The sequence below is a fragment of the Lepus europaeus genome, chromosome 16 (assembly GCF_033115175.1).
Source record: "Lepus europaeus isolate LE1 chromosome 16, mLepTim1.pri, whole genome shotgun sequence".
Taxonomy (NCBI): domain Eukaryota; kingdom Metazoa; phylum Chordata; class Mammalia; order Lagomorpha; family Leporidae; genus Lepus; species Lepus europaeus.
This window is the reverse complement of record NC_084842.1, coordinates 60,672,516-60,684,249: the sequence shown is the minus strand read 5'-3', so window position 1 is coordinate 60,684,249 and position 11,734 is coordinate 60,672,516. Positions and strand designations below refer to the sequence as shown.

The 11,734-nt window shown below is 41.0% G+C and overlaps 1 protein-coding gene across 1 annotated transcript in view; it reads left to right on the top strand.

Moving 5' to 3' along the window:
* Positions 1-252: 252 nt before the first annotated feature.
* Positions 253-11,734, top strand: part of NWD2 (NACHT and WD repeat domain containing 2) — a 163,035-nt gene continuing 151,553 nt past the window's right edge. The window contains exon 1 of the mRNA XM_062213546.1: positions 253-403. Within this exon, the coding sequence (XP_062069530.1) occupies positions 253-403 (151 nt within the window). The remainder of the gene's footprint in view (positions 404-11,734) is intronic.

Genomic DNA, 11,734 nt, shown 5'->3' with positions numbered 1-11,734 from the left:
GTTGCACTGAACCCGAGAGAGCGAGCAAAAGCAGACGCCCAGAGGGACAGCAGGCGGCGGGGACCCGGGCCCGAGGGTCCCTATGGCTGCGCCCCGCCGGCCAAGGGCGTGCACCGCGGAGCTCGCCGCCAGCGCCCGGGGCTCGCATTGGCTCTGAGCCGCGCCGCCTGCGGGGATCGACCCAGCTGAGCCGCGGAGCCGCGGGCAGGAACCTGAGGAGCAGGAGGCGGCGGCGGCTGTTCGCAGAGGGCGATGTGGCCGGCCGGCGCGGGCTCCAAGCTGCCCTGCCCCCGGGACTCCGCGCTCCGCCGGGCGGCATTCAGCGGGAACCTCACGGCCCTGCCTTCTCACCTCGTGCCCGCGGGCCGCAGTGTGCGGGTCTTCATCAGCGCCAACCCCGAAGGTGAGTCCGCCGCGCCGGCTCGCGCGTCCGCCTGTCCTTCCCTCCGTCCGCGCTACGGGAGCCGACGAGCGTGCGGCGGCCCCGCGGGTGCGTCCCGCGCGCCCCGCGCTTCCTTCCTCCTGCGAGGGCCTGGGGAGTTCGCTCGCATCACTTTTCTTTCTCCTCGGGCGTCCACTCTGCCTGCCGACTTCTCCTGGGGGCACGCGTGTCTCTTCCCCAGGTCGAGCTTAGAAACACGCGCGGCACAAGCGGGCGTTTCTGGAAGCTTCACGCTGCCCGCTCCGCCGCCGCCAGCCGCGCTCATTTCTGTTTCTTGTTAACAGTTTCCTTTCCCCGAGGTCATCCCCAACGCCGAGTGGCTCCTCCGGCTCTGGCGGCGCGGCGGGTTCCTAAATGGGGCTTCTTCCTTGGCCGCCAGTCCTGGGCGAGGAGAGCCTGGGGTTCCGGGAGCCTCGTCTCTCGCGAGTGCCAGGGAACTCCTAGCCTTGAGGGGCTGAACAGCCCCCGGGCAGCGAAGGCCGAGAGGGGTGCAGGGGCAGCGCGCGGTGCGGCCCCAGGTCCAGCTGCCCTCCCGAGTGGGGTCGGCCGGCGTGACCTCTTGACTCTAGAAGGCGGCCACCTCCGTCACGTTCCTGCCCAGGGACCGACCGACACTTGGGTGAAAACTTGATGTATTTACTTGTGCGGTCGCAGCGGCTAAGCACCGGGTAGTAAGTCCTTACACATCACTGCCTTTCACTTCTCAGTCCGAAGTGTTAGCTTTCGTTCCCAGTAAGTGGAGCCAAAAGAGGTGGGGGGGATGCATTTCACTGGGGCTGGATGAAACTACAGAAATTGCTTTTGTCTAGGCGAAAAAATGTTCTTCCATAAGAGGTGTTTATAGGAGACTGAAATTGCCATGGGAGACTGGAAACTTTAACTTTTCCTGCGCTCCAGCAAGCCTTGGGTCTAATTTTTAAGAAAGAAAACAATCACTGGGGAGACTTCAAAGACCACCAACAAAAGTAACTTTCTAAAAGATTATGTCCCCCAAGCTTGGCACTTAGCAGAAGTTTAAGGTAAATCTCACATTATGACAAGGGAATTGGAAAGAATGAAGTGAACACACACTAGTGTTACAAAGCACTCTTGAGGGAGACCATTCTTTTATCAGTTTACAACTCACAAAACGTAAGCAGGATTTTACAAAATAGTTCTCTCACATGTCTTCTAGGATTTTTATCTAAATCTGCTTTTAAAAACACATGGAGATATGCAGCCCATTTAAGGAAATCTGCAACTTACATTTTTGGTGGTATTTTTAACATGTTTTAGCAATATTTTTAAAGTGTTGGAGAGAATTATGTTAGAAAATGTTTAGTCTTGACATTTTCAATTCTCTCAAGTATAAAAAGTCTCATGAAAAGTGTTGAAATCTGCTGATATAAAGCCAACTAAATCTTTTCCACTAAACAACTTTCTTCAAAAATAGTGAAAATTCTGTTATCAGTAGTTTTTTCTTAAATATCTTATTTCTAGGATAAAAAGTTTATATTGAGCCAGCCTAACTAATAATCAAGATTAGTGTCATTTTTATTAAAACTGTTCGTATGGTTGATTCTTCACATCTCCTCATTTCTTGAAATATTTTTTAGGAAAGCCATTAATCCTGGGAAAGCCAGCATGAGGGTGGAGCCATTTGTGCCTTTGGTCATGGTTGAAGTTGGGCTGCTTTCCACACAGATCTTTGAAAAGCAATGTGAAGCTTACTATGGGAGCAGGGCCTCAAATCTTATCCATATCAGAGAGCTGATGTCATAGTAAACCATACAGATGGTGTGGGTATTTCTAATGACCTGAATGTGAAGCCTTAAAATCTTGCTAAGTGCCCTGTAGAGACTGCACTTTACTGTGGGATCTTCAGGGATGTGATTTAGAAAGCAAATGTTTGATTTGGTATCCAATATTAGATTCTTGGCCAATGATGAAGAGCCTCTCCTTTGTCAAATTAAGACAAAGAACATTAGCTCATGCCTTCCTTGAGAAACGGAAATCCAATTAATGTTCTGAATAAGAGATGTTTTGTGTTGAACTCAGGCAGTACTTCAAGAATCTAGCTAGGCTCCTTGCTTAGATTATTGTTTATAATAGACATTGCTTTACAAGGCTTGTGTGGGGAATTTCCCCCTGGGTAATGAAGATAATACATGGCTTTAGAATGAAAGATTACTTTGCCATTATTAGTTCATTCAGTAGTTTAATTTAGGTTTCTGTCCTCAAGCAACCCTCTGAGAGCAGTGGACCACAGAGGATGCTCCCTGTTCTACAGATGAGAAAACCATATCAGGCTACTTGCCTGAATTCATACAGCAGAGTGAAACAGGAAGAAGCCTGTAGGACACTCAGAACACCTTTCTTCGTACTCTTTGGCCAGCCGAAGCTCATGACTGATCTCAGTGAAATACTTTACAGCCACAGGGACAAGAGAATAAGCCAGATCAGGCAGATCAGTACTATCTGGTATCTTCTGGATCCCAGGATTCAAGAGAATACAGAGCTGGGAGGGAACAGGACTTTCCTAACTCACTTCACTTCCCTGGAGAGCAGACTTAGGGACATTCCAGGAAATTTTAGAACATGCTGGACTGAGCAGTCCCTACTGCACAGAACTTCCACTTTGACTATGACCCTGTCGGAATAAGATCGAAGTCAGGGAGCTCAAAAGGCTTCCATAGCCTTGGCAACTCATGATTAGAGCCTAGGGAGATTACTGACGCCATAAACAAGAGTGTCAAATTGTTAAGTCAACAACAGGAGTCACTGTGTACTTACTTCTCAGGTGGGATATGTCCTTAATGTGTTGTCCAGTGTGAAGTAATGCTATAACTAGTACTGAAACAGTATTTTACACTTTGTGTTTCTGTGTGGGTGCAAACTGATGCAATCTTTACTTAATGTATACTAAATAGATCTTCTGTATATAAAGATAATTGAAAATGAATCTTGATGTGAATGGAATGGGAGTGGGAGTGGCAGATGGGAGGGGTGCAGATGGGAGGGGTGCGAATGGGAGGGAAATTATGGGGGGGGGAGCCATTGTAATCCATAAACTGGAAATTTATATTTACTAAATAAAAAATAAATAAATAAATAAAAAGAACTCTCTCCCTAACATGTCACTCTGCCTTTCAAAAAAAATAACTTAAAAATACTAAAAACAGTTAAAATTCAGTGACTGTGTCTTAAGCAGACATTATTCAGGCAGGAGAAAGTGTTAGATACAAGTATAGACTTGAGAGCCAGGCTTCCTGGGTTTGAGCCATAAATTGCAGCTATTTAATTCTGTGATTTCTTGAGCAAATTTCTTAACCTCTTTATTCTCCATTTCCTAATTTATAAAAGAGAACAATAACAGCATCTGCCTCACATGTTTATTGAGTAGATTAAATAAGCTAATAGATGGAAAATACTTAGAGCAATTCTGAACACACAGTAAACATTAGTAAATGTTTGTACTTTTTCCATTATATTATTTTCCACTATGATACAAGTATGTTTGTGCAAATATTTTAATTAAGACATTTCTTCCCCTCAAAGAAAGTAATCTGTAGAGACATATCAGTTAGGATTCCCACCAGGTAATTAGTCACAACTCCAAAGCTACCATTCAGAACAGGAACCTGTGTAAGTCACTACCAGTATCATAGCTGGCCAACCACTGCAAAAAACACATCTGCTAAGCTCTGTGTGTCAGCCACCAGCAATTTTTGGTGACAGAGGAGCTCCATTCCATGTGCATTCCAGATCTCATTCAGGTGCATCCAAATAGCATCTGAACCCCAAAAGCAAGCAAGTCTGTGAACTTCTAGGTTTCCACCCCCTATGCTACAAGGGAGAGTATGGAAGGATGGGGTAATAGATAGTCAACATGAAGAAAGGGTGTCTAGCACAGAAAGGAGCAGACATTCACGCATTCATGCAACACCTACTCCACATGGAATGGTGTTCTGTGCTTAGAATACAACAGTAACCCAAGGTTAGGTAGTCAGGTCTCTGCTGTTACGAGGTTTACATAAATAATACATGTGATGAGAGCTGTGTTAAAGCTGTGAGCAGAGCATTAAAGGGGTGCCAAGAAGGGTTATACAGGCTTATGTGGGGTTACGTAGGGTTATGTGGGGACCCCAGAAGAACAAGTAGAGACAAGTGTGAAAACTCTTCTACAGGATAATGAGATAAGAGATCTGGTGATGATGAAATGTCCATATGGAATTGTAAGAAATAGTCTTTGTTATTCACCAAAGAGCTTTTATCCCTTTGAATAAGAGCAGAATTGATGTATTGAGTTGATGTTGTCATTTGTACCTTGAAGGGGACTCATTTAGAATGACATTTAAAAGAAAGCATAGCTTTCACCAACTGTTAGAGGTACACTATATACAAAAAAGACCAAGACATCATGGTTAAATAAATCATCAACAGATCTCTTAAAATTCTTTTTACACCATAGGAAAGATAGCATTTGCCATTTTAAAATGTCCATGTGTATCAATTTGGGTGATTTTTTGTTTTAAATGTTTGTCACATAAATTGATAGGAATTTTATGCTACTCTAGTATTAATGATTTCATAACTTAAAATTTATGTGAGTGTAGTTGAACATCTCCTCATGGGATTATTGTTTATATTCTTTGCCTATTTCCCTGCTGGACTCTGGTCTTTTTATTTTTCAGTTGTTGAACTCTTCATTTAATTGATCCACTAAGCCTTTGACTATAATGTAATTTAAAAATGTTATCTCAAGAAAATTAAAAAAGGGAAGATAAAAAGGTACCTGCAAGTTTGTATTTTATTTCTTTCAATTATCTAATGCTGTGTATCAACACACCCCAGAATTTACTGGCTAAACACAATCATGTGTCACTTCTCACAATTCTATGGTTAGTAATATGGGCAAAGCTTCGCTGTGTGGTTCTTCTGCTTCCAGGTATTGAATAGCGCCACCCCCTCAACTGCGTTCAGGTAAGCCTAGACTTGGTCTGGAAGGTCCAAGAAATTTCATCACATGTTTGGCACTTCAGTGCTGCAAGTATTCATCATTAGTTGTTGTTAGGGTTACTATGTGGTGTCAACGATTGAATATGACTAAGTAAATAGAACCCACTTCCCCTCCAATGTCCTGAACTGGTTGAAAATTTCTGGGGGGAAAAAAAAAAAAGGCCACAGAGTTTGCAGATAGCAAATGAAAATATTGCCCTTTTTTCCTGACCATGGTAACAGAGAAGGGTTTTGTACTTCCTAGTACTGAATAGCGGAGTGAGACATTCTTCCAGCCCCTCCCATGCAGTAGTAGTCCTGCCTTTTGGAGCAATGAACCCGAAGGAGACAGAGGGCCCCTTGTTCTGTGGGCATCTGGCACTTCCATGGGGAAAGTGTGAGCAGGTAGGCTGAGCTTCTGGTTCATTCTTCCCAGCTCTCCAGTCTGGGGAAGGGTAAGTGAAGAACTAAAGAGTATCCAGGAGTTGTATGACCCAGAAGAAAACTCCAGATGGGGGAAGAAGATCTCTTCTACTCACTGGAATATTTATCTACTTCAATTTTTAACATTTGTACATAATGAAAGTATTTCCTGTCTTTCCCAAGACATGTTGTCACTTAAAGTAGATTTCCAGTTTTAAATAATCCAAATTATAACTAGATATCTAATGTCAAAAAGACAGCTACAAGATATGAAAGATGATAAAAGGAACTGTATACAAATGTCAGTATCTGAAGACTTGTAAAGTTTATGCCATGGCATAGCCTTGGGAAAAGTCATTTCAGCTCTCTAGAAATAAGTTTTTTAGAACCACTAAGTTGTAGAGTGCATAGACATACAATACTAGGTTACTGAAAAATAAACTTCACAAGTAACTCTAAAAATGATAAATGATGTAACTCCTACAGAGTGACAGGTAATAACTGGACTTGATAAATTAACTCTAAGTTTTTTCTTTTTTTCTTTCTAATCAAGCTGGCTATATCAGTATTCATTGAATTTCTCCAAAGATAGGTCATTTTGTGGAGAATTTCTCAGCAGGACCTGATGTAACAATAAATGTTTCACTGATACAATAAAACAACATCAAGAAGTAGCCAACTTCACACTCTAAACATTTCATGGGTTCAAATCCGAGGCACTGCACATGTATTCACACAATAAAGATTTCCGTGTTTACAAACAATAACCATAATAAAACAGACAGTTTAGAGGTATTTTCAACTCAAATTTTTCTTTTCTTTTGCTCCGACCAATCACATGTGTTAAGTAAATGTAAAACTTATGGCAATGGTCCACAAGTGTACATCGGTCTAGAAGACAGTGTGGTGACGTTAAAGACTTCTTGTATCACCTATTCAGAACTTTAACTTCTACAGCATTTTCTGTGGAAACCAAACAGGATTCATTCTGCAAGTTAAAATGTGTTCATTAATAAATAATTAGAATAAGGAGTTATATGATGGAAAGTTAACAAAAAGATGAAAGACTGCAGCTGTGGATGCAATTCAAAGGGAATAATACCCGCTTCTAATGAAATGCTTCCTTGAAATCTCATTTTAAATTCAGAATATTTCAAAGACTGACTTAGGCACACACACAATAAAGAGCAAAGCATAGATGTCAGATGTCTCATTCCTGGAGTGATTATGGAAGTTAACTCAGAAATGAAACCACCAGTTTGAAAGGTTATCCTTCAGAATGCTTAATCTGATCTATTACATGTAGTGTCATTCAGAGAGATTCTTGCCACTGAATATATTTCCTTCAAATTTTATTCTAAGCATCAACTGCAGTGTTAGTAAATGCCATCATCTACAAACAGATTCCTAATTGGTTGGTGTGGAGAGTTATAAAGGAACTTAAAAGATATATACTGCTGTCTTTATTCTTTGAATTCACACAACTAAGGACAAGCACAACTGTCAAAAAGCATAAACATTGCAATTTTGCAATTTTGAAAGGGATGTTTACTTGCAAAGGCCGATTGGAATGATTGAAATCAACTAGTTGCCTGTGATGTTTTAGTCAGGCATGAGCTGTTCAAATTTAGATCAGATCTAAGAAACAATCTCTCTGCTACCTAGGGGAGGCCAGCAGGGAAACTAGTCCAGCTGTGTGCAATGACAGCAAGTCCAGCTCCAAGAGAGGGCATGGTTTTGAAGAGAAATCATTTGGTACCGGAAAGTCTGATGGAACCTAAAGAGCTTCCCAGCAAGTGAACAAAGCAGAGACTGAAATTGTTTAATTGCCTTGAACGTTGGGAGAATAACTCCAGAGTTTGCTCAGATAATACCTGGGATAGTATGGGCAAATGCAGAATGTAAAGGTGGGGGAACAAGATTCCCATTCAGAGATGGGGAAATGTGGAAGGACAGAGGGTAGCAGACAGCATCTGGCAAAAGCAGTAAGCTCTCAGACCCTGGCCGTATGGGAAGACTGAGGGGCCGTGTACAAGTCTGCTGTCAGGACTGTTGCTCAAGGCTAAGGCTAGAACTTCTGCCCAAGTAATAGAACCTTAATAGAAATACTGCTAAATGGGGCCAGTGCCGTGGCTCACCTGGGAGGGCAGTGGAGGATGGCCCAAGTACTTGGGCCCCTGCACCCGCATGGGAGACCGGGAGAAAGCACCTGGCTCCTGGCTTTGGATCGGCATAGCTCCGATCGTAGCGGCCATTTGGGAGGGTGAACAACAGGAGGAAGATCTTTCTTTCTCTCTCTCCCTCTCATTGTCTAACTCTGTCAAAAAAAAAAAAGAAAAAAAAAAAGAAAAATATTACTAAACGTTTCCTGGTTAAGGCTCTTACCAGGCCATGGAGTAGGAACAGCTGTCATTACTGGTGATATGAGATGTGGTTCCAGGTATGTCAGAGGATGAATGCAGGGGTTGGGCGGCAGGAAGAGTTGTTTAGTCAGAATAAGGAACTTAGAGTACTATTTGTTAAATGAGAAAGACTTGGTTGCCATATTCGAAGATGAGATTTCCAGAGAAGGGGGTTAACATATGGAGGATCTTCAGAAAGTTCATGTAAAATGCATATTATAAAAACACTATGCATGAATTTCAAAAATGTTCACACCGAAATGTATTACATTTTCCATGAAATTTTTAAGGTATCCCCCTATATAATGCTATTAGGAAAGTCTCATTTCTGAATCAGTAATAGCTGCTCGGAATGTTTTGTACAGAACGCTGTGGGAATGTAATTAGGCTCACTATGGTATATATATATATATATATATATATATCCTCATTTATGCAGAATATTTGTGACCTCAAATACTGTAAGATAGAGGAATGGAATGATGTAAGCAACAAAGAGAAAGAAGGCTTTGTTTTGTTTCATTTGGCCATAGCACAGAGGAAAAACCAGAGTGAACTAGGAACACTTTTCTCAAAAAATAACTAGTGAGAAATTTTCTTGCCCAAATGACAAAACTAGTAGAATCACAGCTTTCAAAATGGAGGAAAATGTTGAATCTGTTAAATAGACTGAAAATATACTTGTGTGAAGTGGAGCCTGCATACTAATTCATTGCTGAGCAAAGAGTAGTTTCAGCAAAAGATCACACTCAGTTGATGATATTCTAAAAAAATAAAAAACTAATTAAAACAATTCAGAAACTCCTGAGATCACTGATAAGGAAAGTTAACCAAATAGATCACATGCTGGGAGGAAAAAAAAATCTGCTAAGAGCCTTGGAGAGAAGACATGAAAATAGAAAGTTTTTTGTGCCCAGATTCTCTATTCAGTAGCCTAAATAATCTGTTGATTTAGATCATTTTCTGTTGCTATTACAAAATACCTCAAAGTACATAATTTGTAATGGAAACAGGTTTATTTTTGCTCAATTCTGAAGGGCCAAGGTCATGGTGTCCTTTCTGCTCAGCTCTGGTGAGGGCCTTCTGGCTGCACCCCACTATGGCAGATGGCCCCATGGCAGAAGCATTTCACATGGTGAGATAGGAAGCCAGAAAAAGTCAGAGACCAGGCACATTCTACTTTTAACCCACTGTTGTGGGTTCTAACCAGTATGCTGTGAGAACTACATTAATCTCTTCCACGGTGATGCTTCTAGTGGCCTAATTACCTACTAGTAAGCCCCACTTCTTTAAAGTTCCACCACCTCAACACTGCCCCAGTTAGGACCAAGCCAGAAACATAGGAACCTATGGGAAACACCCTCACAATGTAACCAAACCATAGCGTCTATATACAGAAGTAATTGCAATAACAGAGAGGATGTGTAGGAAAATCATTAAAAGATCTAAACCTTCTCTTTGACAAACTACCATTTAGAGGTGTTACCTGCAAAGCCATGAGGGATGAGAGTCTTCCTAAATTAACAAATTTAGCAATTTAATGAAATTACTGCTGGACTGGAAGTTTTACAAGGTGTTGGGGATTTCTACATCACCCTTAAATTTTTGTCCTCCCATTAAGAGTCAGGGTCTATGACTTCTTTTGAATTTTGGATCTATGGCTGGACAGTGGATTATAGAAATGGGCTAGGGCCTTTTCATTTGGCTATTTCCACTTTTTATCTCTTGATACACCTGTCACTAGTATATGGCCACCACATGGAGAGAGCCTGTGGAGAAGAGACCAGGACCAGCACCAGCTTGTCTGCACAGGGAATAAGCTATGATGGAAGTGGATCTACATCCTTGTGAGTCGTCCCCCTGATGGATGCTATAGGGTGTGGAGATGAGCCTTCCCATTGAACCCTGCCCAAATTATAGATTCAAGGGAGAAATAACTTGTGTTAAGACATTGAATTTTGTATACATTAATAGATGAGTAAAACTAGTAAAATAAAACAAATAGTGTTAGTGTATACTGGCTAAGAATAGAAAATTTGAAGGTTAGATCTGGATTTGAATCCCAAGATTTGTTATGAACTTGGGTAAGGTGTTGAATCTTGGGTATCATTTCTTAACTGAAAACTGGAGATAATAATGATAATTACCTTGAAAAATTGTTGTGAGAAAGGAATGCAATACTACCTGCAAGCCCCTAGTACAATGCCTAGGAGATAACAATGGCTCAGTAATTACAGGCCAGCATTTCTTGGAAGCTCTATAAGATAATGAATGATAAAGGATATAAAGGAATGAGAACCAACTGAATAACTTCTGTTTTTTACATCATGGCATGAAATGGGTCATTATTCCCAAATTTTTCCATCTATATTATCATGTATGTGTTTAGCTAGAGGGGACTACATAAAACACAAAATTTTAAAATATTGGCTTAATACAAATATATGAACTCAGCAAAGCAATATAGTTTTCAATAAGTCTAATAAAGCAGATGTATTCATTTTTAAAAAAATTATCTAGCAGAAAACACAACTCTTTGAAATGATAGGTATCAAGCGGAGTTCAATGAAACAACAAAGAATAAAAAGTTAGCTCTTCAGCCTTTTAATGTAGGATGTGTTAAACTTACTCTAAAAATCATAAGTTCTTTCACACGCAAAAACCCCTTTCATGTTGCTTTAAATCTACATAAAGGTCCATGTGCAGATTTTCTGGCTTCTGTTAATCTTTTAGACTCTGGTACACAGTTTTCTTGCCACAGATGTTCCAAAGAGCCTGTTGTACCTGCATTTATGTGGGAACCACCATTCTTGATTAAAAAAAAAAATGAGCAACTACCAGTGTCTAGGAAGGATTTCAATATAAATGTCATGCATGACTGAAAAACTATTTAATTCCAGGAGAATCTAATTCTGCTTTTTGGAATATATACTACTGCAGAAGGACCCAATACAGTTAATGGTAAGTGGGCCATCCATACTGGGGACCTAAAATGGTTATTGTAAGCCCATATGATGGTGAGAAAAAAGCACAGGTGTTCTTACAGATGGGGGTGTTTGGGAATGAAAGGGGGCAGAGGAGGTGGATCTCTTGAAAGATGGATGGTACTTTTATGTGGAAGGGTCAGCCATTCATTTATTCATTGATTCTGTCTTGCACATCTATGAGTAGAGTGAAATGAGGGAGAAGGACCATATATTCATAAATTTTGAAACAGAAGTGTTTTTTTCTTTAAATGACTGGAAATTGAGGTAGGCAAGCCCTTCAGGGGGCAGAGACTGAGTACTGAATATTAGCAGGTGTGTTGGTGAGGGAGGCCATAAAACTGCCCTCCTACATCTATCCAGTAGTATGTTCACCTAAGGAAAAGGATAAATAAGACTTGGCTAAATACTTTGATTATTTTACTGAGCTTTTTAAAATATTTGGCATTCATTCTTTGGCTTTTATACTTAAGATAGTTTCTCTTAGTTTTTCCTTGCCTTTTTTT